This window comes from Pan paniscus, chromosome 20, assembly GCF_029289425.2.
Source record: "Pan paniscus chromosome 20, NHGRI_mPanPan1-v2.0_pri, whole genome shotgun sequence".
Lineage (NCBI taxonomy): Eukaryota > Metazoa > Chordata > Mammalia > Primates > Hominidae > Pan > Pan paniscus.
This window is the reverse complement of record NC_073269.2, coordinates 26,234,096-26,261,595: the sequence shown is the minus strand read 5'-3', so window position 1 is coordinate 26,261,595 and position 27,500 is coordinate 26,234,096. Positions and strand designations below refer to the sequence as shown.

At 38.6% G+C, this 27,500-nt stretch overlaps 1 protein-coding gene across 2 annotated transcripts; it reads left to right on the top strand.

Moving 5' to 3' along the window:
* The first annotated feature begins 514 nt into the window (after positions 1–514).
* On the top strand, positions 515–27,500 carry LOC103783560 (zinc finger protein 737-like). Of its 2 annotated transcripts, XM_008955524.6 has the most exons (4): positions 515–1,687; positions 14,975–15,101; positions 15,591–15,686; positions 25,952–27,500. In XM_008955524.6, the coding sequence occupies exons 1-4, from the start codon at positions 1,658–1,660 to the stop codon at positions 27,421–27,423; spliced, it is 1,725 nt and encodes a 574-aa protein (XP_008953772.5). In that variant the 5' UTR covers positions 515–1,657; the 3' UTR covers positions 27,424–27,500. The 2 variants fall into 2 exon arrangements, with proteins under 2 accessions (XP_008953772.5, XP_024782296.3); XM_024926528.4 differs by lacking the exon at positions 15,591–15,686 and having other exon boundaries at positions 516–1,687.

Sequence of the window (27,500 nt, the reverse complement as noted above, 5' to 3'; positions counted from 1 at the left end):
GCGACTGGCCAAGAACGCACCCCTCTGTGCAGAACTAAAATTGCTTTGCTAGGAATCCTTTGTTCGAGTGTTCAATTTCCTTAGGATTTTGAGCGTTATTCCTAACAGGAAGAAAAGGGATATTCAGGCCTTTCACAGACCTGACAACAGAGCTGCACTTCAATGTGGCAGGTATTGACCATGTGTGGCTCCTGGGTGCCTGGAATGTGGCTGGTCTGAGCTGCAATTTGCAAGAGAGGTAAAATGCAGAGTTAGTTTCAAAGATTTAGTTCCATAAATATAAATATATACAACATATAGATAAAAATATCTATATATAATATGGATAAAAATACATAGAATAATGCAATATATAGATACATAATTATATGTTATATATAAATAAATATCTCATTCATAATTATACATTGCTCACATATTAAAATAATATTTTGGATATATTGCTTTAATTAAATTGTTACAACAGACAGATGCGGTGTCTCACGCCTGTAATCTCAACACTTTGGGAGGCTGAAGCGGGCGTATCACGAGGTCAGGAGATCGAGACCATCCTGACTAACACGGTGAAACGCGTCTCTACTAAAAATACAAAAAATTAGACAGACATGGTGGCACGCGCCTGTAGTCCCAGCTACTCAGGAGGCTGAGGCAGGAGAATGGAGTGAACCTGGGAGGCGGAGCTTTCAGTCAGCCGAGATGGCGCCATTGCACTACAGCCTGGGCGACAGAGTGACAATCCGTCTCAAAAAAAAAAAAAAAAGTCACAATTCCACCTGTTTCTTGTTTGTTTTTAAAGTTTGGCTACTAGAAAATTTAAAATCATATGTGGCTCACGTTTTATTTCAGAAGATGGCCTTTTAAAAATCTCAGGCTGCCTTCGGCCAGGCGCTGTGGCTCACAACCGTAATCCCAGCACTTTGGGAGGCCAAGGCCGGCAGATCACGAGGTCAGGTGATGAGACCATCCTGGCTAACACGGTGAAACCCCATCTCTACTAAAAATACAAAAAATTAGCTGGGCGCGGTGGCGGGCGCCTGCAGTACCAGCTACTCCGGGGGCTGAGGCAGGAGAATGGCTGAACTCGGGAGGCGGAGCTTGCAGTCAGCCGAGATCGCGTCACTGCACTCCAGCCTGGTCAACAGAGCGACTCCGTCTTAAAAAACAAAAACAAAGAAAAACAAAAAACCTCATGCTGCCTTCTCAAAGCCAGGAAGGTTATAAAACCTGAAATTTCAAAATCATTATTATTATAACGTTTCATTTGTGAATAGCCACACAGTATATTATTTATAAATGCATATAACCTTATACACAAGATTACATGCAAACACCCTCTGGGGCGGGCCTGGCTCAGCTCAGGGAGGAAGCCCTTCCTGAGCAGGCTGCAGCTTAGGCGGTCACTCTTTCTTCATTCAGCCCAGCGTTTGGTCACGTCTTCTGTCAATCACGAACTGAGGAGGCGGGGATTTAAGCGTTATCCAATCAGCAACACTGGGCTGGAAACCCTCCAATCAGGCACTCAGCTGGAGCGGGCAGGACAGCTTCCGGAATATGGGGGCCTTTGTCTCCCGCTGCCCCTGGAGCTCTAAGTCTAGTCTTCAGAGGCCCAGTCTCCGTGACCTTGTGACCTGCAGGTATTGGGAGATCCACAGCTAAGATGCCAGGACCCCCTGGAAGCCTAGAAATGGTGAGAGTGCCGGGTCCGACATCCTGAGAAAAGGGAAGGAGTTGATTGGAACTGGTGGGAAGCGGCTGTGGTGGGACTCGGGTCTCCCGTCAGTCAGCTCCACAGTCTGCGCCCCGACTTCTTGCCCAACTCGGTCTCAGTCCCCTTCCGCCATAACATGGCGGCTGCGCTGACAGCAGGACCCTGGGCGTTCTGTCTCTTTCCTGCGCAGTGACCCAGTGACGGTCCCCTGGCCTGGAGGCCTCTCTGGGCAGCTCTGCAGGCCGCAGCGCCTTGTCTCTGGCCGATTGTGCAGTGATCACGGGAGGGTAGTCAGGGGAGAATCCCGACTCGGGTGAGGGTTCATGAATGGGAAGAGTTTTGGTCGGTGGGGTTCCTAGTCCCTCTTTTCATCTATTAAAAATTTATGGAGTCACCGCAAAAATATTAAAGAATTTAATCAAAGAGTGGCTCAAAAATTGTAGAGTACCCAGCTATGGGTTTTAGTTTGTGGTTCATGGGAGGAACTTGAAGGAAAGACTTTTATAAGGTCCATGTTAAAAAAAAAAAACAAATTCAATAATCGGTTAGGTACAGTTACGTACTTTCTTTTTTTTTGTTGTTTTTTTTTTTGAGACAGTTTTGCTCTGTCACTCAGGCTGAAGTGCAGTGGCGCGATCTCGGCTCACTGCAACCTCTCGTTGTCAAGCGATTCTCCTGCCTCAACCTCCCGAGTAGCTGGGACTATAGGCAGTCACGTACTTTCTTAATTTCCACTTTGAGCGTGTAAATTTTCTGGTTATGTAATCAGAGCTTAATTGACCATTTACAGTTAGTTGATTAAGCCTTAATTTTGTTTTCCCCAATGCAATTTACAAAAATTTACACAAAAAAAAATATATACATTTGAGCATACACACTCCACAGGAGACTGATTTTTTTTCCCCTGAATTTTTTAAATGTGTCCCACGTGCGGTCTCAAGTCTACCCCTCATCCCCCATTCTTCCAGCCTAACTCAGACTTGAAGTAAAATACTAAATTTCCAGTTCCTTCTGACAATCCCAAATGCCAGCCTCCTTTCCCTAGTTCACATTGTCACCTATTTGTCGTTTAGTGTATATTTTCAATACTGTATTTTAATTATTTTTTTACAAACCATTGGATGGCACATTTTAAAAGATTCCTTTTCTGTTTGTAAATATTTCCCATGAGAAGACAGCAAAGAATAACCCCTGACACTGTGTTGTGAAAAGTCTCTGTGCCTCTTTTTCTTTTATCTTCCCTACGCACAGAGCTCTTACGAGAATGCTTTGGGGTAAAGGTTTTTTTTTTTTTGGTGGTGGGAAGCTTTATTGGGTGATGTGTCCTCAACCACCCTTTAGTTTTTTTCTTGGTCCTGGGTTTCAGTACTGCCTGTGAATAAACCAAGATATCAGCCACGGCTATGTCTGCTAGAGTGTCTAGGGAATCTCAGGTCCTGGGTCATTTTCTTTCATAGGACAGCCTGAGGTATGGAGTGTAGCCTCTCAAGGAAGCAGGTGGATGCCCTGGGGCTGACAGGAATCTCCTGGTGTGCTCTTCCTTTAAAAAAGTAACCCCTTGAGACATTAACATTGTCTTCACCCAACCCAGCTTTCATATCTTGGAGACACATTGCTTGTCAGCCAATCAGATGCTGGTATTAAGGGGAAAACAAACAATTTGTGTCCCCTGGATTTTCTAAGATTTATGAAAGAAAAAAATAGTATCCAAAACAAAACAAAAACTGACACCAGAGAGTCGCTGCAAGAATTTGCAAAAGTAAAATGCTCCTGGGGTACTCACTGGAACATAGTGCAGTGTCTCCTGAAGGTTGGTTATTGAGCACTTAAGTGAGCAGGATGGGTGGGAAAATCTCTGATGTGATTGAATGACATGACTTGACACATGAGTCAGACACATCTGTTTTTTGATCAGCACCGCCACTCGTTGGATTTGTCACCTTGAAAAGATTTATTCACTTATATTGACTTCAATTTTATATATATATTAGTTTTTTTGTTTTTTTTTTTTAAACTAAGTCTCACTCTGTCGCCAAGGCTGGAGTGCAGTGGTGTGATCTCGGCTCACCACAACCTCCGCCTCCCGGGTTCAAGCTGGGATTACAGGTGCCCTCTACCACGCCCAGCTAATTTTTTTGTGTTTTTAGAAGAGACGGGGTTTCACCATGTTGTCCAGCCTGGTTTTGAACTCCTGACCTCAGGTGATCCACCCGCCTCGGCCTCCCAAAGTGCTGGGATTACAGGCATGAGCCACCATGCCCTGCCGATTTCAATTTTTTTAACTGTAAATTACATTTTATTAGTAGAGCTTGAAAGGTTCAAAAATATTTACAAAGGATATAAAAGTGGTGGGTTTCAAAAAAATATTAATATCTAATCATATATTTTATATGTTAAAAATTCTTATTTGCCTTATTCTTTCCCAGAGTGAGTTTAGAAATTTTCTTAGGTGTGTTTTTTGTGACTGGGTGATTTCAAACAGAATTCCATGGCTCAGGTTTTAGAGTGCTACCAAGGAAAATAATAGGGAAAATCTCTCTTCGATTTTGGCTGTAGAAAATGAGTACATTTCGACGAGAAAAATGTTTTAGATAATTGGTGAGTTACATAGATTGATAAAAACGTCAGTTCATCTTTCTGCAGGGTAAATTTGTGACATTAGCTATCTCTGTTCTATATCTTGTTATCTTGATTTCTGAGTTTCATGATAAATTTCATGAATTGAAACTTGGTACCTCCTACAAGTGTTTCCCTATGACTAATTGTTTACTATATTATTTTTAGTAGAAATAATACAACAATAAACATTATCTGAAAGGAATAGATACTTTTGCTGTTCTCATTGAGGAATAAAATGTACGCCGGGCTGGTAGCTCACGCCTGTAATCCCAGCACTTTGGGAGGCGGAGGCAGGCGTATCATGAGGTCAGGAGTCCAAGACCAGCCTGGCCAACATAGTGAAACCCCGTCTCTACAAAAAACACAAAAATTGGCCAGGTGTCGTGGCGCGAACCTGTAGCTCCAGCTACTCGGGAGGCTGAGGCAGGAGAATTGCCTGAACCTGGGAGGCAGAGGTTGCAGTGAACCAAGACCACACCATTGCACTCCAGCCTGGGTGACAGAGTGAGACTCTGTCTCAAACAACAACAAAAAAATAAGCACCTTATAATTTCTTTCCCTTATATGAACACTATGTTTGAGTAGTTTTGCTGAATATTTCAAACACTTAGTTTCAAAAATCAAGTGTGTAACTCTGACGTGGAAACTAAAGCTTGAGCCCAGTGACTCCGAGAAAAGGCTAATATTGAGCCTGCAAAAGGAGGTTATTAAAGGCCCAGTTAGTTCTTTCTGGGGAGCCTCCCCTGCAGAAGTCCCAGCCTGCTCACCCCAGCCATAAAAGAAGCCTTAATCCTAAGGGAAGCTACAGAGCCCTGGAAAGCTGGGGGCCCACAGGCAGATGCTAGTAAGGTTAAGATAAAAGGAGACTGGGAGAATCTTACTGAAGATGAAGTTATTACTGTTTTGAGGCAGTTTCTAGACTTTTAAAAATAAAGTTAGATTTATGTAAGAAAATTCAGTGTCCAAAGGGGTATTGCAACAGGAGGAAGTAAAGTATAAGATCTTTAAGGATTGCAAAGTTTAGGCAGACAAGGGCTTTCTTCATAGGGAGGAGCAAACAAAATTAGAAAGAAGTTGGGAGGCTTTGGGAGGCCGAGGCAGGCGGATCACGAGGTCAGGAGATTGAGACCATCTTGGCTAACACAGTGAAGCCCCATCTCTACTGAAAACCCAAAAAATTAGCCAGGTGTGGTGGCGGGCGCCTATAGTCCCAGCTACTTGGGAAGCTAAGGCAGGAGAATGGCATGAACCCAGGAGGTGGAGCTTGCAGTGAGCCGAGATCGCACCACTGCACTCCAGCCTGGGTGACAGAGCGAGACTCCGTCTCAAAAAAAAAGAAGTTGGGATGGCAATGGCAAGTGGAGGGTAAAAAAATCAGATTTTAGATCAGAGAATGTTTTACCCTGAAGTCAGCATGTTCTTAGGAGGGATATAAAATGGGGTTATATGTTCACTCAAACTGAAGGTAGCTAAAAGTTCAGGAGGCTGTGGGAAGTAGATAAACTTAAGTGAAGTTCGATTTATAAGTGTTTTCTTTCGACCACTGAAGACAAATTCAGGTTTTTTTTGTTTGTTTGTTTGTTTGTTTGTTTGTTTTTAAGACCGAGTTTCGCTCTTGTAGCCCAGGCTGGAGTGCAATGGTGTGATCTCAGCTCACTGCAACCTGCACCTCCCGGGTTCAAGCGATTCTCCTGCCTCAGCCTCCCAACTAGCTGGGATTACAGGCATGCACCACCACGCCTGACTAATTTTGTATTTTTAGTAGAGATGGTGTTTCTCCATGTTGTTCAGGCTCATCTCTAACTCCCAACCTCAGGTGATCCACCCGCCTCGGCCTCCCAAAGTGTTGGGATTACCACCCACGCCTGGCCCCTTTTTTTATGAGAACAAGGAGAAAATGTGGAGTGTTTGTCTGGCTATGTGATAGGTAAGAAAAGAGAGCACCATCTAAGTCATAATGGGAAGGGTGTTTCTTTCCATAAGCTGTTCCTGGAGCACACGATGGATGGATAATTTTATTAATCACAACTATTTTCCAGGGTTATCTATGACCTTCATTTTTTCCTAGCTCTTTTCTTGGTCCTATACGTTTTTTCCATTTGACTTTTCCTGGGTTGTAGCTTTTATAATAAACTAGTAAACATGCTGAGGTCTGTGAGTAACTTTATCAAATTATTGAACTTCGCGGTAGCTTATATGAGTTCTGAATTTTTAAACAGTAGCTTACAAACACAGATGGGAACAAGGGGTTTGTAACTGGCATCTGCAGTGAGGACAGTGTATTGAGACCAAGCCTGGAATCAGGATCTGTGCTGACTCTGGGTAGTGTCAGAATTCAAATGTTAGACAATGAGTTGGTGTTGCAGAATTGCTTGGTGTTCAGCAAACTACAGATTTGGTGCCAGAGAAAAGATATCATGGAATCCTGTCCTGGACCAAACTCTGGGTGTCTGAAAATGAAGGCTCTGCTCTCCTGTACACAGGCTGTCCTATTGCCCATTTTCCTGTGATTCCAGGTCTTCTCCCAGGGTGAGAGAGGATGAAAACTTAAAGGAAAGGAGCTCTGATGACAGTCCCCCTTTTCCCATAGCTGCCACCACAGGCGTCCCACCCACTCACAAACACACATCCTAGACATTGACATGTCCACATCCCTCTCAGGACTAGGCACCACTGTCACGAACTTCACCACGGCATTTTTGACTCTAGTGTTTCTTGCCAAAAACTCACAAAGTGTCTATAAGTCTCCTGGCATATCGCCACACACAGACACTGAATCTGCAGCAGCAACCTGTTTTCTCCACCAACCTAGGATTCTGGGCCTCCTGTTCATAATCTCATTGGTCTGCATGGACCCAGAAATAAATAGCACAAACCAGTTCTTCCACCTACATTGCACTTTCCCCCACTGATGGAGTTTTTACCTTTTAACATTTATTTTTGATTCAGGGGTACACGTGCAAGTTTATTATATAGTTTATTATATAGATTAAATTGTGTCATGGAAATTTGGTGTATATTATTTTATCACAGAAGTACTAAGCATAGCACCCAACTTTTTCTGATCTTCTTTATCCTTCCACTCTCCACTCTAAACTAGGCCTCAGTGTCTGTTATTCTTCTCTTTGTGTCCATGTTTTCTTTTCCTTTCTGTTTTTTTGAGACAGAGTCTCACTCTGTCACCCAGGCTGGAATGCAGTGGTGCGATCTTAACTCACTGCAACCTCTGCCTCCTCGTTCAAGTGATTCTCCTGCCTCAGCCTCCCAAGTAGCTGGGATTACAGGCATGCACCACCATGCCCGGCTAATTTTTGTATTTTTAGTAGAGACGGGGTTTCGCCATGTTGGACAGACTGGTCTTGAACTCCTGACCTCTGGTGATCTGCCCACTTCGGCCTCCCAAAGTGCTGGGATTACAGGCGTGAGCCACCATGCCCTGCCTGTGTCCATGTTTTCTTGTTTCTTGTTTCTTCTTTATTAGCTCTTAACTTATAAATGAGAACATGCATTTGGTTTTCTCTTTCTGCATTAGTTTTCTAAGGATAATGGGCTTCAGCTCCATTCGTGTCGCTGCAAGGGACATAATCTTGTTCTTTTTTTATGGCCACACAGTATTCTATAATGTTTATGTACCATATTTTCTTTTAAATTTTTATTTTATTTTATTGTGGGAGGAGACCCAGGCTGGAGTGCAGTGGCACAATCTTGGCTCACTGAAGCCAAAACATTCTGCATTCGTGCAATCCTACCTCCTCTCCCCAAGTAGATGGGACTACAGGTGCATGCCACCATGCCTGGGTAATTTGTCTTTCTGTATTTTTTGTAGAAATGGGGTTTCCCAATGTTGCCTTGGCTGGTCTCAAACTCGAACTCAGGCAGTCCACCTGTTTTGACCTCCCACAGTGCTGGAATTATAGGCATGAGCCACCTCGCCCAGCCATACCATATTGTCTTTATCCGGTCTACCATTGATAGGCATTTAGGTTGATTCCGTGTCTTTGCTATGTGAATAGTGTGGGGCAGTGAACATGCATGTGTCTTTATGACAGAATAACTTATATTTCTTTGGGCATATACTCATTTATGAGGTTGGTGGGTCAAGTGGTAATTCTGTTTTTAGTTCTGTGAGGAATCGCCACACTGCTTTTTACAGTTGTTGAACTAAGCACCAGCAGAGAATAAGCATTCCCTTTTCTCTACAATCTTGACAGCATCTGTCATTTTCTAACTTTGTAGTAATAGCCATTCTGACTGGTGTGAGATAGTATTTCATTGTCGTTTTTCTTTGCATATCTCTACAGATTAGTGATGAGCATTTTTTACATATGCTTTTAGCCACACGTATGTGTATTTTTTTAAAAAGCATCTGTTCATGTCCTTTGCCTACTTTTTAATAAGGTAGTTTTTTCTTATAAATTTAAGTTATTTTATCTTATTTTTTGAGATGGAGTCTCGCGCTGTCGCCCAGGCTGGAGTGCAATGGTGCAATCTCGGCTCACTAAAACCCCTGTCTCCTGGGTTCAAGCAATTCTCCAGCCTCAGCCTCCCGAGTAGCTAGGATTTCAGGCACCCAACACTTCGCCAGGCTAATTTTTGTATTTTTAGTAGAGACAGAGGTTCACCATGTTGGCCAGGCTGGTCGCAAACTCCTGACCTCAGTTGATCCACCCGCCTTGGCCTCCTGTAGTGCTGGGATTACAGGTGTGAGCCCCAACACCCGGCCTATTTTTTTTTTTTTTGATAATTTTAAATTTTACATTTAAGTCTTTAATTTATCTTGAGTTGATTTTTGTATATGGTGTAAGGAAGCAGTCCAGTTTCAATCTTCTACACAGTGCTAGCTAGCTATCCCAGCACCATTTATTAAATAGGGAATTCTTCCCACATTCCTCTTGTCAGCTTTGTCAAAAATCAGATGGTTGCAAATGGGTGGCATTATTTTTGGTCTCTCTGTTGTTTTGCACCGGTATATGAGTCTGCTTTTGTACTAGTACCATGCTGCTTTGGGTTTCTATAGCCTTGTAATATAGTTTGAAGTCAGATAATGTAATGCCTCCAGTTTTGTTCTTTTTGCTTAGGATTGGTTGGCTATTTGGGCATTTTTTTGTTCCACGTAAATTTTAAAATAGTGTTTTTTAGTTCTGTTAAGAATGTTTTGGGGCCAGGTGCGGTGGCTCATGACTGTAATCCCAACACTTTGGGAAGCTGAGGTGGGCGGATCACAAGGTCAGGAGATCAAGACCATCCTGGCCAACATGGTGAAACCCCATCTCTACTAAAAATATAAAAATTAGTTGGGCGTGGTGACAGGCACCTGTAATCCCAGCTACTTGGGAGGCTGAGGCAGGAGAATCACTTGAACCAGGGAGGCAGAGGTTACAGTGAGCCAAGATCCTGCCACTGCACTGCAACCTGGAGGCAAAGCGAGACTCTGTCTCAAAAAAAAGAAAATGTTTTGGTAGTTTGATAGAAATAGCATAAAATCAATGAAATTAAATTTCATTGGGCCTCATGGCCATTTTTTTTTTTTTTAACAAGGTTCTACTCTGTCACTCAGGCTAGAGCTCAGTTGCCCCATCTCGGCTAACCCTAACCTTCGTCTCCCTGGTTCAAGTGATTCTGCCACCTTAGACTCCCATGTAGTTGGGACTACAGACGTGCACCAAGATGCCCGTCTAATTTTTGTATTTTTTTTGGTGGAGACAGGGTTTCACTATGTTGGCCACGCCAGTACTCACCTCCTGACCTCAAGTTACCTACCCATCTCCACCTCCCAAGGTGCTGGGATTGTAGATGAGGGCCAGTCTGCCAGGCCAGTATGACCACTCTTGTCACAGAGATCTTTCACCTCCCTAGTTAGCTGTATTTCTAGATATTTTATTCTTTTTGTGTCAATTGTGAATGAGAATGTGTTTTTTATTTGGTTTTTGGCTTGGATGTTGTTGAAGTACAGGAATGCTACTGATTTTTATACTTTTCTTTTGTATCCTGAAACTTGGCTGAAGTTGTTGGTTTAAAGAGCTTTTCCACCAAGACTAGAAGGTTTTCTAGATACAGAATGATGTCATCTGCCAACAGCGTTAGTTTTATTTCCTCTCTTCCTGTTTGGACCTTTTGTTTCTTTTGCCTGACTGCTCTGGCCAGGACTTCCAATTCTCTGTTGAATAAAAGTGGTGAGAGAAGACATCCTTGTCTTGTGCCAGTTTTTAAGAAGGAATGCTTCCAGCTTGCATCCATTCAGTATGCTGGGTGTGGATTTGTCACAGATAACTTATTATTTTGAAGTATGTACCTTCAATGCCTAGTTTGTTGAGGGTTTTATACATGAAGGATATTAATTTTTATTGAAAGCTTTTTCAGCATCTGTTGAGATAATCTTGCGGATTTTGTCTTTAGTTCTGTTTAAGTGATGAATCACATTTATTGATTTGTTTATGTTGAACCAACCTTGACTCCAGGAATAAAGCCTACTTGATCATAGTGGATTAGCTTGTTGATGTGCTGCTGCATTTGGTTTTTTTTGAATCAGTGTTCATGAAGGATTTTGGCCTGAAGTTTTCTTTTTTTGCTTTATCTTTACCAGGTTTTGGTATCGGAATGATGGCTCTTATTATATAATGAGCTGGGGAGGAGTCCCTCCTCAATTTTTTGTAATAGTTTTAGGAAGTATAATACCAGCTTTTCTTTGTACATCTGGTGGAATTCAGCTGTGAATCTGTGTGGTCCTGGGCTTTTTTTGGCTGGTAGGCTATTTACTACTAATTCAATTTTGGAGCTTGTTATTGTTCTATTCTGGGCTTCAATTTCTTTTTGTTTAATATTGGGAGGATGTGTTTGTCCAGAAATTTATCCATTTCTTTTAGATTTTTTAGTTTGTGTGCATAGAGGTGTTCATAGTAGACTTCAATAGTTAATTGTATTTTTGTGTGGTCAGTGGTAATATCCCATTGTCATTTCTTATTGTGTTTATTTGAATCTTCTCTTCTTACTTCACTAATCTTGCTAGTGGTTTATCTTATTAATTTATTTAAAAGATTTAACTCCTGGATTTCTTGATCTTTTATCTGACTTTTTATGTCTAAGTCTCCTTCAGTTCTGATCTGACTTTGGTTATTGTCTTCTGCTAGCTTAGGGGTTGGTTTGCTCCTGCTTCTCTCATTCTTTTATTTTTGATGTTAGGTTGTTAAATCGAGATCTTTCTAACTTTTTGATGTGAGCATTTAGTGCTATAAATTCCCCTTTTAACACCACATTACCTGTGTTGGAAAGAGTCTATGTATCACTGTTCCCTTTTGTTTTAAAGAACTTCTTGATTTGTGCCTTAATTTCATTATTTACCCAAAAGTCATTCAGATGAAAGTTGTTTAGTTTTCATGTAATTGTGTGTTTTCAAGTGTTTTTCTTTGTATTGAATTATATCTTTATGAAGCTGTGGTCTAAGTGAGCATTTGGTATGATTTGGGGATTATTGAATTTGCTGAGAATTGTTGTATTTCTGATTGTGTGGTCAACTTTAGAGTATGTGACATGTGGTAATGAGAAGAATGTATACTATGTTGATTTTAGATAGAGAGTTTTTAAAATGTCTATTAGGACTATTTGGTCAAGTGTTGAGTTTAGGTCCTATGTCTTTGTTAATTTTCTGCCTCAATGATTTGTCTAATAGTGTCTGTGGGGTGTTGTATTACTGTGTCAGAATCGAAGTCTCTTCATAGGTCTCTAAGGACTTGCTTTAAAATTCATGTGCACCCATAGATTTTTTAAAACACTTTCTCTCTTCTGCTTTTTTCTTCATAAACATTCTTTTAAGTGCACACAGGGTGCCCGAGGTTACTATTTAAATGTGTGAATCCCATGTCTACTGAAATTCAGATGTCCAAGAATTCAAGAGCAGATCCAGAGACTTGGCTATTGTAGCTAACTGGAAATACCCCTGTGGCATAGAGAACAGAATTCCATATAGGGTCCACTGTGTACTCCAGTTCTGTTCGGATTCACCCTTTTTGGAGGCCTTATTAGATCTGACCCAGCCCTGGAGTCTTGCCTCACAGAGCTGGTTAGAAGAGATGAGTTTGGCTCATCTCTCGGGAATTCTGATATCTTTCTGGAGCTGGTGCTCACGATTTCCTGAAACCCAAAAGCAGATAAATAGGAAAAATAAAGTACGTATTTTAGGGTCTTAATTTCTATTAAAACTAGTGCTTGCAGAGACATTCCATTTAGCAACTTATTTTCTATTCCTGCAGATCCAGTAGTTGTTCCACAAGTCACAAAAATTAAATATAAACACAATAAAAATTTTTCTAAACTACATTAAACTTTTCCTTTCTGTATTCCCCTATCTTTTCTATATTTAGCTTTTATTCTCTACAGTTTTTTAAAAACCAATAATAGAGAAACAGAAGAAGAAATAAAAATGCCAGGCTCTTTATCTAAACTTTGGGAATTGTTCATCTCTTAGTACCAATTTTCAGGGTGTTATGAGGATTAAATCATATAATGTGTTATTCCCAACACAGTGCTTTGTAACATACTCTTGAGCACATACTACCTCCTAAGAAAACATTGCATTAGTACATGTGTATGTGGTTTTTTTTTCTTTTTTCTTTTTTCTTTTTTGACGTAGTCTTGCACTGTTGCCCAGGCTGCAGTGCAATGGTGCGATCTCAGCTCAATGCAGCCTCCACCTCCTGGGTTCAAACGATTCTCCTGCCTTAGCCTCCCAAGTTCCAAGTAGCTGGGATTACAGGCGCCCACCACCACGCCCAGCTAATTTTTGTATTTTTAGTAGAGATGGGGTTTCACCATGTTGGCCAGGCTGGTCTGGAACTCCTGACCTTGTGATCTGCCCGCCTCAGCCTCCCAAAGTGCTGGGATTTCAGGCATAAGCCACCACCCAGCCTACATGTTGTTTTTCTAATGCAGACTCATTGAGACATTGCTGCCTTCTGTTTCCTCTGTAAACTTTAAAGAGCCAGCAAATAATATGAAAGTTTAGGATGGAGATTGCTTGTCTTTATTTATACCAGAAATATTTGTGTTGTGACAGACAGGAGTGCTGAGTGTAAGGGACTCTGTGCTGTGCCTTTTTTTTTTTTTTTTTTTTTTTTTTTGGAGACAAGATCTCACTCTGTCACCCAGGCTGGAGTGCAGTGGTGTAATCTTGGCTCACTGCAACCTCCGTCTCCTGGGTTCAAGTAATTCTTCCTGCCGCAGCCTCCCGAGTAGCTGGGATTACAGGCACCTGCCACCATGCCTAGCTAATTTTTATGTTTTCAGTAGAGTTAGGGTTTTGCCACGTTGGCCAGGCTGGTCTCGAACTCCTGACCTCAGGTGATCCCCCCGCCTCGGTCTCCCAAAGTGCTGGGACAGGCATGAGCCACCACGCCCAGACAAACTTTTACTTTTCTACTTGTGCTTTTCCTCTCTAGTGAGTTTAACTACTTTTTAAAATCATTAAAAATGTTCCCTTCGTTGCTATTGAACATGGGAAGGTTTGGATACTCAATATTCCTATTGGTAAAAGCTGGGGTTCTTAGTAAAGGTGGAGGACGTTTAATGTTAAGGTTTGATCTGTGTTTTCTGTTAGCTCTATGTGGAACAGTATTAAGAAAATGCTTATTTAAACTGGATGGCATTTATTACCCAGAAAGTTCTAGAAAAAAAATATTAGGAGATACCTGCTCTCTAGAGTACTTTAGAATGACTACTTAAAATCACTATTAAAATTTACAGAACATGGGAGATATCTGTATCTTGAACTTCGCATAAAACTGATGGTTCTTTATGATTAAATTCAGACTATAATTTGCTTCTGGAGTGGCAGTATCACAGCAGTGATGCTGTGTCTTTCTGCGTGTATCAGCACATCATAAAAATTTGTCCTAGTGCACTTGATGTTAATGATTGACTTGCTTAAAGAGCTCTCTCACAGATTTTTTCACTGTAGAGTTAATTATGTTTCTTTTATCGTTAAGTATCTTTATGCAGCTGATGTGCATGAATCATCATATTTAATCTCGTGGCTGGCCTTCTTAGGTTTTCTTTGCTTATATCTGTCTTTAGAAAATGAAGGCTGTCATCTTTGTTTACAGGCCAGAAAAACCGGGAAAAATACTTACTGGATATTTGACAAAGTAGTATTTTTGGGCCAAAAACATGTGGCATTACTGATGGGCTTGTTAGAAATTCAGGAACTCAAACTTCATTCCAGATCCTCTGAGAAAATAATGTGCATTAACAAGATTTTCAGCTTTATTGTACACATTAAAATTTGAGAGGTACCTGCTAACTCAGCACGTCTCTTTGATCTGAAAAATACACACAATTTATTCTGTATGGTGTAAATATAGCACTAAAAAATGTACATGTTTGTGTTCATGCCTCTAATTTAAAACTTTATTATTCAGAAAAATATCATATATACACCGATGTTGTGGATCTTATGCCATTGTTTTTTCTCAGATTAGAGAATACATTAGGGAATATTTCTGTGTTGAAAATTATTTTATTGGATAAGTTTAGTCACTCCTGTAAGTCAGAACCAGTTCTCTTTACTCTGTCATTTCCCCTTGAGTCAAATTTGAAATTCTGCCCATGGTCACTTGCTAAAAGTGTGTGTGTGTATTGTGTGTGATTTGTTTTCAGAGACCATTGACATTTAGGGATGTGGCCATAGAATTCTCTCTGGAAGAGTGGCAATGCCTGAACACAGCACAGCAGAATTTGTATAGAAATGTGATGTTAGAAAACTACGGAAACCTGGTCTTCCTAGGTGAGGGTAATAATTTCTAATATACCCTAAATGTTTCATTTCTTTGTAGAATTTTTTTTGTAATTTTTGCTTTGCACAAATGAGTTTCAGATCCTTGTTTTCAAGAAAATCTTGGGGATTTGTCCATGTAAAAAAGAATTTCTTCATTATGTTTTCATCTTGACCTGAGCTTTCTACATTCCTGAGCTGATCTGTATCCTTCAATCTAGATTAGTGGTAATTCCAGAAATTTAGTGGCATAAAATATTGTTGCCCACACCTTAAAATCTGATTGCCACCATCAATTTTTGATTTAGTAGTACTGGTTACTGAAATTAAAAACCTACGATTTAAAATATTTTCTGAATATTTAGAAATTTCTGTTATAAATCAGTATTTTGGGGTTAATTTACTGTAATATTCGATTACATTCTCTTTACTGAGCACATTACTAAGTTGGTAATTACAGAATATGAGCAAGATTTATGTTATTTATTTTTAATAAAACAGGTATTGCTGTCTCTAAGCCAGATTTAATCACCTGTCTAGAGAAAGAAAAATATCCCTGCAATATGAAGAGACACAAGATGGTAGATGAATCCCCAGGTAGGTGAAAGTTAACACAACAGACGGCACAGATGAGAGGCCCAAAGGTCAAGGAGAAAGCCAGTTTTTTTTTGTTGTTGTTTTTTGTTTTTGAGATGGAGCTTCACTCTTATTCCCAGGCTGAAGTGCAGTGGCACGATCTCGGCTCACCACAACCTCCGCCTCCTGGGTTCAAGTGATTCTCCTGCCTCAGCCTCCCGAGTAGCTGGGATTACAGGGGCATGCCACCAAGCTTGGCTAATTTTTCTATTTTTAGCAAAGACGGGATTTCGCCTCGTTGGCCAGGCTGGTCCTGAACTCCTGACCTCAGGTGATCCTCCCACCTCGGCCTCCCAAAGTGCTGGGATTACAGGCATGAACCACTGTGCCCGGCTGAAAACCAGTTTTCAAAATGTAATTTGGGAAGCTCTATTCCAAAAGAAATAGTTTCTGAAAGCTGTTTTGTTTTTGTTTTTGTTTTTTAAATTTTTCTGTCACATAGGGGCATATTCTGTCTTATGCTTTAAAATTATCTGAGGATTCTACTTTCCGTTCAGTGAACTTCCTTCAAGTTTACAGTGAGAGCCAAAGTCCTCTTTATGGCATGTAAGAGACTGCCCGATTTGACCGTGTCTTCATTATTTTTGGGGACACACAAATATCTGCATAATTTTGAGAAACTGTGTTAAACTGTTTTTTAAGTTCTCTTTTTGCATCCTGTCTGAAATGTGTGAGAGTAGTGATTTTGGTTCCATTATGGTTTTTTTGTTGTTTTTAATTTTTTCTGCATATTTCATCTTGTTTGCATTGCTATAGTCCTGAAATACAGTTTGAAATTATAAAGTAGGATGTCCCTCTGCTTTGTTCATTTTTCTCAAGATTGCTTTTGCTATTCAAAGTTTATTGTAGTTTCATGCAAATTTTAGGATTTTATTTTCTATTACTGTGAAAAAAATACTGCTGGAATTTTGATAGGGAGTTTATTGAATCTATAGATCACTTTGGATAATATGGCACTTTAACAGTATTCTTTCAATCCCATAGACATGAAATATTTTTAATTTATGTGTCTTCTAATTTCTTTAATATATGTTTAATTGTAAAGATTTTTAACCTTTTTCATTAAATTTGTTTTCAGAAATTTATTATTTCAATGCTATTGTATATCAGATTGTTTTCTTCCTCAATTTTATCAGTTTGTTTTATGTATATGGAACCATAAAATGTATCTTAATTTTATATTTTGCTAATTTACTGAGTGTATTTATTAGTTTAGAAAGGTTTTAATATACTGCTGGTGGTTTTTTATATCTAACATTATATAGTCCATGAACAGCAACTTTTTACTTGTTTGTCTTCAATTTCAATGAATATTTTTATTTTTTGACTGATTGTTTTGCCACACACTTCCAGTGCTATATTAAAATAGAAGCACTAACAATGGGCACAATATAGTTTTGCATCGGTGTCTGCGAATTTGAAGGAGCAAACACCCCTTCAAGTTTTTAGAAACTGCTTTCAAGAGGTAAAAGTCCTCTTTGTTGGGCCCTCAGAGTGATGGGATGCCCTCTGGGTTTGTAGTATAGAGGGGCTGTAGCTTGATCACAAGGCTGCTGGGTCTTCACTAGGGTCCACCTTTAGTTGGCTCATTACAAGGGGCTTGGGTAGTTGTAATTCTCATTTTATTGTTGGACAGAGTGACTGTCCTTCAGGACTTTGCTCTGTAGGGGAGACACTAGGGCAGGTTTTTGCAGTCGGGTCTGCAAATGCTGGGCCTCTTACATTGGGATGTGGAAGAGTATGGCTTTCACTAAGAACCAGAGAGCATTTCCCCAGGTCACTGTGTGGTTCTACGTAGGCAGAACTGCCCATGTACCGTGGCTCAGCGAGCTGGAACTGAGTCATTGAACTGCTTCAGGGACCACAGTAAAGGCCAAGGTCTTGCAGGCCAGCTGCATGGCTATAAATGGGTGTCTTCCTCCAGGCCTCTGGAAGGACAGGACCTCTCCCAGACTGTGGCTGGGAGGAATTTGGGATGATTACAGAGTAAGTTCAGAATTCTCAGTGGGACAAAGTTGAGTGGGCCATTTCCTGATCTGGAGCCAAGAACAGAGGTCCCAGAGATTGCCCCCTGAATTAGGACCTGCCCTCTGAAAAGGAACACTGCTCAATTCTGGGCTTTAGCAGAGTTTCACGACTCCCTGCCTGTATCTCAAAGCTCTCTTAAAGGCACTTATTTGTGAGATGGGATCTTGCTACATAACCCAGGCTGGTCTTGAAGTTCTGGCCTGAAGAAATTCTCTGATCTTAATGTACCATGTAGTCGTCATTACAGGTGTGAGCCATGATACCTGGCTCTTTCAGAAAAGCATTTTTGTCAGGGATGGCTGACAAATTTTCTTGCCTTTGGGGGATAAGTAAATAGGGCACCTTTTATTTTTATTTCTTTATCTTACTGATGTCACTCTCCCTATATGTTTTCACTTCTATTTTCTTTTTCTTTTTCTTTTTTTTTTTTTTTTGAGACGGAGTCTCACTCTGTCGCCCAGGCTGGAGTGCAGTGTTGCCATCTCGGATCACTGCAACCACTGCCTCCCAGGTTCAAGGGATTCTCATCCCTCAGCCTCCCAAATAGCTGGGATTACAGGCGCCTGCAACCACGCCCAGCTAATTTTTGTATTTAGAGATGGGGTTTGACCTCTTGACCTCAGGTGATTCACCCACCTCCACCTCCCAAAGTGCTGGGATTACAGGTGTGAGCCACCGTGCCCGGCCTTTACCTCTGTTTTCTGTTTTAAATTTGTATGTAATTTTAGATTCAGACATTTAGGACAATATGCCAGCATTTACATGTTATGTTTGAAGCAAATTAGATAACTAGTAGTCACTCAATATTTACTAAAATAGCTATTTATAAATTTAAGTTTGCTGCAGGGAAAAAGGAATTACAGGATTTTACCTACTTTCTTCAGCCTATATCTAAATAATAACCTAATATATTCCCAAATATGAGTTTTATATATCAAGCGTTCTAACTATATTGTGAGATAGAATTTTTATTTAATAATGTAAGGCTATTCTTAAGTTGGTTTACAGCAGTTTCATTTTGTCTAAGTATAGCATATATGTAAAACATAAAAATTAACTCATTTTTAAAAATGCTTATTTATTAAAAGTTTCCCATTAGAATCTTCTATTTATGATTATACTGCATTTTCTGTGAAATTTTGCTTCCATACAGTGCATGCCAATGATTCAAAATACCTGCCTTTCATGAGTACACAGTTACAGTCAAATATTATAGTTAACTCTACAAATTGTTTCTTAATGGTACACCAATGTTGCTTACTAGATTTTATGAATAAACGTTTCTCCTAGTAGTATTTAAATTGTTTTTTAATGGTACACCAATGTTGCTTACTAGATTTTATGAATAAACATTTCTCCTAGTAGTATTTGGCACTTACATATTAGTGTGTTTTTCAGTGTAGTTTAGTTTTCTGTTGTTGTTTTGTAGGGTTTTTTTGTTGTTGTTTTTGTTTTTTTTTTTTTTTGAGACGAAGTCTCACTCTGTTGCCCAAGCTGGAGTGCAGTGGCCTGATCTCAGCTCACTGCAACCTCCAACTCCCAGGTTCAAGCGATTCTCCTGCCTCAGCCTCCTGAGTAGCTGGGACTACAGGTATGCACCACTCTGCCTGGCTAATTTTTGTATTTTTAGTAGAGACGGGGATTCACTGTGTTGGCCAGGTTGGTCTTGAACTCCTGACCTTGTGATCTACCTGCCTCGGCCTCCCAACATGCTGGGATTACAGGCATGAGCCACTGTGCCCTGCCAGTGTAGTTTATTTATTTTTTAACATCAGTTTATTGTGTTTTTTGGTTTTACTTATGTATTATAATTTTAGACAATTTGCAATTCCACTTGTACACTTTAAGTCAATGTGGGGTTTAAATAGTAGATAAATCAGCCATATGTCTTATCATAATCAGATTATATATGTGTGTGTGTTTATCAATATAACCTCAATTTCAGTTATGGCTTATCTTGTATATATTCTTTCTTAGCTGATTTGCAATGGTTGTTTATCTTGTCTAAGTGAGTAGTCATGAGAATAGTCTTATTTTTACCCTGTATTTAATGATGAATGTGTATTTTTTTTTTTTTTTTTTTTTTTTTTTTGAGACAGAGTCTCGCTCTGTCACCCAGGCTGGAGTACAGTGGCACGATCTCAGCTCACTGCAAGCTCCACCTCCCGGGTTCATGCCATTCTCCTGCCTCAGCCTCCTGAGCAGCTGGGACTACAGGCGCCCACCACCACACCCGGCTAATTTTTTCTATTTTTAGTAGAGACAGGGTTTCACCATGTTAGCCAGGATGGTCTCGATCTCCTGACCTCGTGATCTGCCTGCCTGCCTCGGCCTCCCAAAGTGCTGGGATTACAGGCGTGAGCCACCGCACCTGGCCATGAATATGTATTTCTTTTGTGTGAAATACTTCTGTGATTTGAGGTTAATTTTTTAAAAGACTTATAGTTCTCTATGTTTTTAGGGTTTTTTTGTTTGTTTGTTTGAAAAAATTGTTGTAAAAACACATAAAATAAAATTTACCATTTGAAATCCATTTAAGTGTACATTTCAGGCTCCGGCATCATGGTGGCTCAAATCTGTAATCCCAGGATTTTGAGGAGGCCAAGACAGGCAGCTCACTTGAGCCCAAAATATTGAGAACAGCCTAGGCAACATGTAAAGACCCCGTCTCTAATAAAAAAAAAATGTTTTTTAAATAACCCAGGCATGGTGGTTTGCACCTGTGGTCCCACCTACTTGGGAGGTTGAGGGGAGAGGATTACTTGAGCCTGGGAATTTGAGGCTACAGTGAACCATAATTGTGCCACTGTACTCCAGCTTGGATGACAGAGTGAGAACCTGTCTCAAAAGAAAACTGTACATTTCAGATACGTTACGTGTATTTTCATTGTTATGCAAAAGACTTCTAGAAATTTTACATCTGTGAAACTAAAACTCGATACCCATTAAGTAACAACAACCCATTTTACATTCTCAGCAGCTGTTGACAAACACCCTTCCACTTTTTGTTTATATAAGTGTGACTACTTAAGATATTTCATACAAGTGAAATCATACAGTATTCATCATTTTGTAACTGGCTTATTTCAGGTGACATACTTAAAGTTTATCTTAAAATGTGACAATTTTTTTTAAGGCTGAATAATATTTTATTGTATATACATTACATTTTTTCATGTTTTTGTAAATCAAGAGAGATCTGGGTTGCCTCGGCCTTTCAGCTTTTGTGAATGCTGCTACAGTAAACATGGATGTTCAGATATTTCTTTCAGGCCCTGTGTTGCATATTTCAAATATAGATTCATAAATGAGATGCTGTATTCAATAATTTCATTTTTAGTTATTCGAAGATCATTTATAACATTTTAAAATATTGGTTGCATTCTTGTTTTCCACCAACAATAAGAATGGGTTTCATTTTCATTGCATCATCAACAGATTTGGAGTTTAAAAGATTTATAGTTTCATTCTAATGGCTACGAGGTGATTTTGTTTTTCGTTCTGATTTTTATGCATTTCTCTACAAATTGTTAACTTTGCATGTCCTTTTAAATGCTTTTTCCCATTTGTGTATCTTTACTGATGAAAATTTAGTTCAATTTTTTATTTCTAAATCAAATTATTCAACTTTATTGTTCTGTTTTAAGAGTTGTTTATATATTCTGAATATTAACCGTTAACACACATGATTTGCAAATATTTTCACCCATTTCCTAGGAGGCATTATTACTCCTTTGAATGTTTTCTTTGATGTGCAGAAATTTTGAAGTGCAGTGCAGTTAAGATTTACTGTTCTTTTCTTTGTTGCTTATGCATTTAATGTCGTATCTAAGAAAATGGTGCCAAGCCCAATGTCATGTGTTTCCCCTATATTTTTTCTAAGAGATTTGTTAATTATTTTTTAATGTATTAAGTATTTTATTTAAAATATATTTTGTATATTGTTCAAGGAAATAATCCAAATTTATTAATGCTAATAATCCAGTTTTCAACATTATTTTTTGAACACTGTAGGTTTTATTGACATCTTTGAAAAATTAAATGTTTTGAACCCTAAGCAAGAAAATGTTGAAGAGTGTGTTTTATTTTCCTTTGTTTTTGGATTTACCTGTTTCACTTTTGCTTTTTAATTTCTAGGTTCATTGAGTTTTGGTCAGAAAACACACAGTGTATAATTTTGGTCATCTTAAATTTGTTGTTGTTTGAGACAGGATCTTCCTCCATCACTCAGGCTGGAGTGCAATGGCATTATTTTGGCTCAGTGCAGCCTTAACTTCCTGGGCTTAAGTGATTCTTTCATCTCAGCCTCTCAAACAGCTGGGACTACAGACATGCACTACCAGGTCAGGCCAATTTTTTTATTATTTGTAGAAACAGGGTCTCACTATGTTGCCCAGGCTGGTCTCAAACTTCTGGCCCCAAGTGATCCTCCCACCTTGGTTTCTGAAAGTGTTGGGATTATAGGAATGAGCCACTGCACCCAGCCGATAAATTTAATAAGAGCTGGTATGTGTTTGAACAGCATATACCAGGTACAAATTAGAATATTGTGGTTTTGACTGGAGAGAGCCTTTTTCTTTGACTGGAAAGTTTTGTGTGCATCTGTTAAGCCTAGTTGGTCTATAATATGATTCGGGTGTCTATGTTCTCCAAACCCATAGCAGGCTCATTTTTTTTGGAAAAGGTCATTGAGCCTTATTTTTAGTTTTTAGAATACTTTCTGCTTTTCAAAACCTGGGTTATATTCTAGTACTTTCATATTTCAAATTATATCTACTGGATAATTTGCTGACAAAAATTTGCATTGTTTTTACCTACTGGCTTTCAGCAACAGTGTTTCAATAATTATGGGTATGCAAATGAGTTTTCATATCACCATATGTATGAATGTTTATATATGTGCTACATTATATTTGATTAGTCTACTTTTTCACTTTGATACTCCTACTACCTTGTTTTAATTCTGTAGCTTTGCAACGTGCTTTTATTTTTTGAGATAGCTGTCACCCAGGCTAGAGTACAAGAGTACAATGGCACGCAATCTTGGCTTACTGCAACCTCTGCCTCCCAGGTTCAAGTGATTCTCCTGCCTCAGCCTCCTGAGTAGCTGGGATTACAGGTGCGCACCACCACACCCAGCTAATTTTTGTATTTTTAGTAGAGATGGGGTTTCACCATGTTGGTCAGGCTGGTCTTCAACTCGTTACCTCATGATCTGCCTGCCTTGGCCTCCTAAAGTGCTTGGATTACAGGCGTGAGCCACTGCACCTGGCCTCTAATGTACTTTAAGGAACTGTAATGCCACCAATATTATGTCCTTTTTTGAAGATTCTTGAGTATTTTATTGTCTCTTGAGATTCCATATACTTTTGGGGTTGCTGTTTCTATTCAAAAGTGCAATGAGAAATTTGAAAAGCATTGCATAAAATCCGTAGATTACATCGAGCAGTATGAAAGTCTTCACAATATTAATTATTTGAACCTTTCAGTAAGAGCATGCTGAAGGGTGTGTTGCTTAATTTCTGTATATTTGTGAATTTTTCAGTTTCTTCTATTAATACTCATTCCATTTTGGTCAGAGAAAGTAATCCATAAAATTTCAGTTTTAAAAAATGTGTTAAGACTTTTCTTTTGGCCTAACAGGTGCTCTATTAAGGAGAATGTTGTATGAGCTATTGAGAAGGGTGTGTATCCTGATCTTGTTGAGGAGTGTTCTCTATACTTCTACTTGGAATAATTGTTTTATACTGCCTTCAAGTCCTCTGTTTCCTTACTAATATTTTGTCTTGTTTTATTGTCATAACAGAAAGTGAAGTATTAAAATATCCTACTATAATTTATTGCTCTTTCTGTGTTTCTTCAGTTCTATCAATATTTGCTTTATATAGGGGACCCTAATGTGAGATACACACACACATACACACACACACACACACACACACACACACTTGCATATACAAATTTGTCTTAGGTGAATGAATCTATCGTTGTTTAATGTCCTTCTTTGTCTCTTTGGAGCTTTGACTTCAAGTACATCTTATAAAATATGACAGTTTTTGACATAAGATGTAGCTTGTGTAATATTATTTTGACTTCTTCTGTTCTCATTTTAATATTTGCATGGAATTTCTACTATCTTTCCACTTTTAGTAATTTTTATCCTTAGATCTCAACTAACTCTTGTAGAAAGGCAAGTTGTATCTTGTCAATTTATTTTCTTAAAATCCTTTTATTAAAAGTATGTCTTTTGATTGGAAAGTTAATTTTATATATACTTAAATAATTTTATGAAAGAGAAAAACTTACTAATTTTGTTGTTTCAATTCTTATATCTTTGTCCCTCATTTTCTCTATTTGTCTTCCTTTGTGTCTTTTTAATTTTTGTATTGATATGCTTTCACTTATTTCTTACTTTCTTTTGTGTATCTATACGGATATTTACTTTGCGATACTTCGGGGATTATATAAAACCTCTAAAAGATACAACAATGTATTTCAGTCTGGTAAAAAATTAACTTCAGTTGCAGACAAAAGTTCTTCCTCATTACATGTGCCCTCAACTTTGTTGTTCATATTGCTAATTATGTCTTTTTGTGTTGTATATTCATTAACACATTTTTATAATAACTTTTATGCTTTTATCTTTCACATTTTAGAGAATAAGATGTTTTCTGCACCATTATGATAATGCTAAGGAATTTTATTTTTGTGTGTGTGCATGTCTTTCCCAGAAAGTTATGTACTTTCTTACGATTATGTGTTGTATTTTTGCATCATGTTTTTTTCAGGGAAAGAACCCTTTCTGCATCTTTGATATATAGGGTATGTGCAGTGCCAACATACTTTCTCAGGATTAGGAAGGTCTTTTCTTTCCTCTTTTTTTTTTTTTGGTAGGACATTTTTGCTGATGGTATTATTCTCACTTGTTAGGTTTTTGTTTTTGTTTTTTTCCAGGACTTTTGACGACATCACACAGTTTCCTTCTGGCCCATAGAATTTATGTTGATAAATTCACAGGTTATCATATAAGACTATGCTTATAAATGATACATCACTTTTGTCTTGCAGCTTCTAAGATTCTCGTCTATGACTTTTGAAATTGTGCTTATATATGTGTTATAAATATCTTGTGTATACTAGTTTGTTATTTGAACTTTTTTATATCATTTTTCTCACTACTAGAATTTTTCAGTTATTTCTTTTTCTATTTTTAACCTATTCAGTTTGCTTTTTGATATTTTCAATATTTTTGGTGTTATTATTTGTCTGATTTTCAACAGTTGTCTGTTTCTGTTTCACTGATTTAGTATTATTCACTTTATTTTACAGTCCTTAAATTAATCTATACATCTTTTTTCGTGGCTGCTTTCTGAAAATTTGATAATTTTTACGATGGGGCCATGTTGCCCTAATATTTTGTATACACTGTAATCTTTGATTGAGATTTGGACATTATAAAAATGCTACCTGTCACAATATTTATAATGTTGCTTTCTCCTGTCATAGTCTGAAACCAATTGTCTTTGCTAAAGATTCTAGGAGACTCTCAAACATGTTCTTAGGATGTTTCTTGTCTAAAAGTGTGTGTTTATATTTTAGTTAAAAGAGTTTATTCCTGTTTCTTCTTAGTACTACCCATTTGTTACACCTGTTCCCTGTCTGTGATACTGCAGTCTCTCTGCTGCTGTAACATTTACCTTCGATCTCATCAGACTGAAACTGTCATGCCAAAGTATAACATCATTTCTTTCAGCACTTTATGTCATGGGAGACAAGAAACAGTGTCAGGAAAGACCCATAGAAATGAGAAATAAGGATGTATGTGCCAGTATTTTTCTTGACTTTTAAAACAGAAACCAGGAGTTGGCAATTTACTTTTAAAGGCACTATGTTATATTGGGGAGTTAAAAGACCTGTTTTGGGTAAAGGTAACTGACTTTTTTTTTCTCTCTCTCTATGGCTCTTTGCATTGTACTCACCTGGGGCACTGCACACACTTAACTCATTTATAAATTTTCCACAAATGTATTTTGGTCAGTATATGTTACATGTGTATATTTATTTTAAAAATCAGAGCCTTTGGTAATTTGCTCTGCCATCTTGCTTATGTAGTTTGTATAATTTTATAGGGTAGATTTGTAAAGTATATTCGCCTGAATCTAGTAAATGAAGTAATTTGTTATTTTGATTTCTTTTAGTTATCTGTTCTCATTTTGCCAAAGACCTCTGCCCGGAACAAGACATAAAATATTATTTCCCTGAAGTGATACTGAGGAGATATGATAAATGTGAACATGAGAACTTACCATTAAGAAAAGTCTGTAAAAGTGTAGATGAGTGTAAGGTGCACAAACAAGGTTTTAATGGACTTAACCAACGTTTGACAACTACCCAGAGCAAACTTCATCAATGTAATGAAGATGAGAAAGTCTTTCAATTTTCAAATTTAAATACACACAAGACAAGACATACTGGAAAGAAACCTTTCAAATGTAAAGAATGTGGCAAATCATTTTGTATACTTTCACACCTAACTCGGCATAAGGTAATTAATATTGAAAAGAAACCCTACAAATCTGAAGAATGTAGGAAAGCCTTTAGTGTGTCCTCAAACCTTACTAAACGTGAGAGAATTCATCCTGTAGAGAAGCCCTACATATGTGAAGAATGTGGCAAAGCGTTTAACTCTTCCTCACACCTGACTCAGCATAAGATAATTCATGCTAAAAAGAAACCCCACAAGTCTGAAGAATGTAGGAAAGCCTGTAGTGTGTCCTCAAACCTTACTAAATGTAAGAGAATTCATCCTGGAGAGAAGCCGTACAAATGTGAAGAATGTGGCAAAGCGTTTAACTGTTCCTCACACCTAACTTGGCATAAGATAATTCATACTAAAAAGAAACCCTACGGATCTCAAGAATGTAGGAAAGCCTTTAGTGTGTCCTCAACCGTTACTCAACATAAGAGAGTTCATACTGGAGAGAAACCCTACAAATGTGAAGAATGTGGCAGATCCTTTAAGAGATCCTCACACCTCACTGCACATAAGAGAATTCATACTGGAGAGAAACCCTACAAATGTGAAGAATGTGGCAGATCCTTTAGGAAGTCCTCACACCTTGCTGCACATAAGAGAATTCATACTGGAGAGAAACCCTACCAATGTGAAGAATGTGGCAAAGCTTATAAATGCTCTTCCGCCCTTACTAGACATAGGAGAATTCATACTGGAGAGAAACCCTACAAATGTGAAGAATGTGGCAAAGCTTATATCTGCTCTTCAACCCTTAATAAACATAGGAGAATTCATACTGGAGAGAAACCCTACAAATGTGAAGAATGTGGCAAAGCTTATAAATGCTCTTCAACCCTTAATAAACATAAGAGACTTCATACTGGAGAGAAACCCTACAAATGTGAAGAATGTGGCAAAGCTTATAAAAGCTCTTCAAGCCTTACTAGACATAAGAGAATTCATACTGGTGAGAAACCCTACAAATGTGAAGAATGTGGCAAAGCTTTTTACTGTTCCTCACACCTTACTAGACATAAGAGAATTCATACTGGAGAGAAACCCTACAAATTTGAAGAATGTGGCAAAGCTTATAACTGGTCTTCAACCTTTGCTAAACATGAGAAATCATGCTGGAAAGAAACCCGACAAACATGAAGAATGTGGCAAAGCCTTCAACCAGTACTCAACTCTTACTAAATATAAGAATTCGTTTGGAAAATAAACCCTACAAA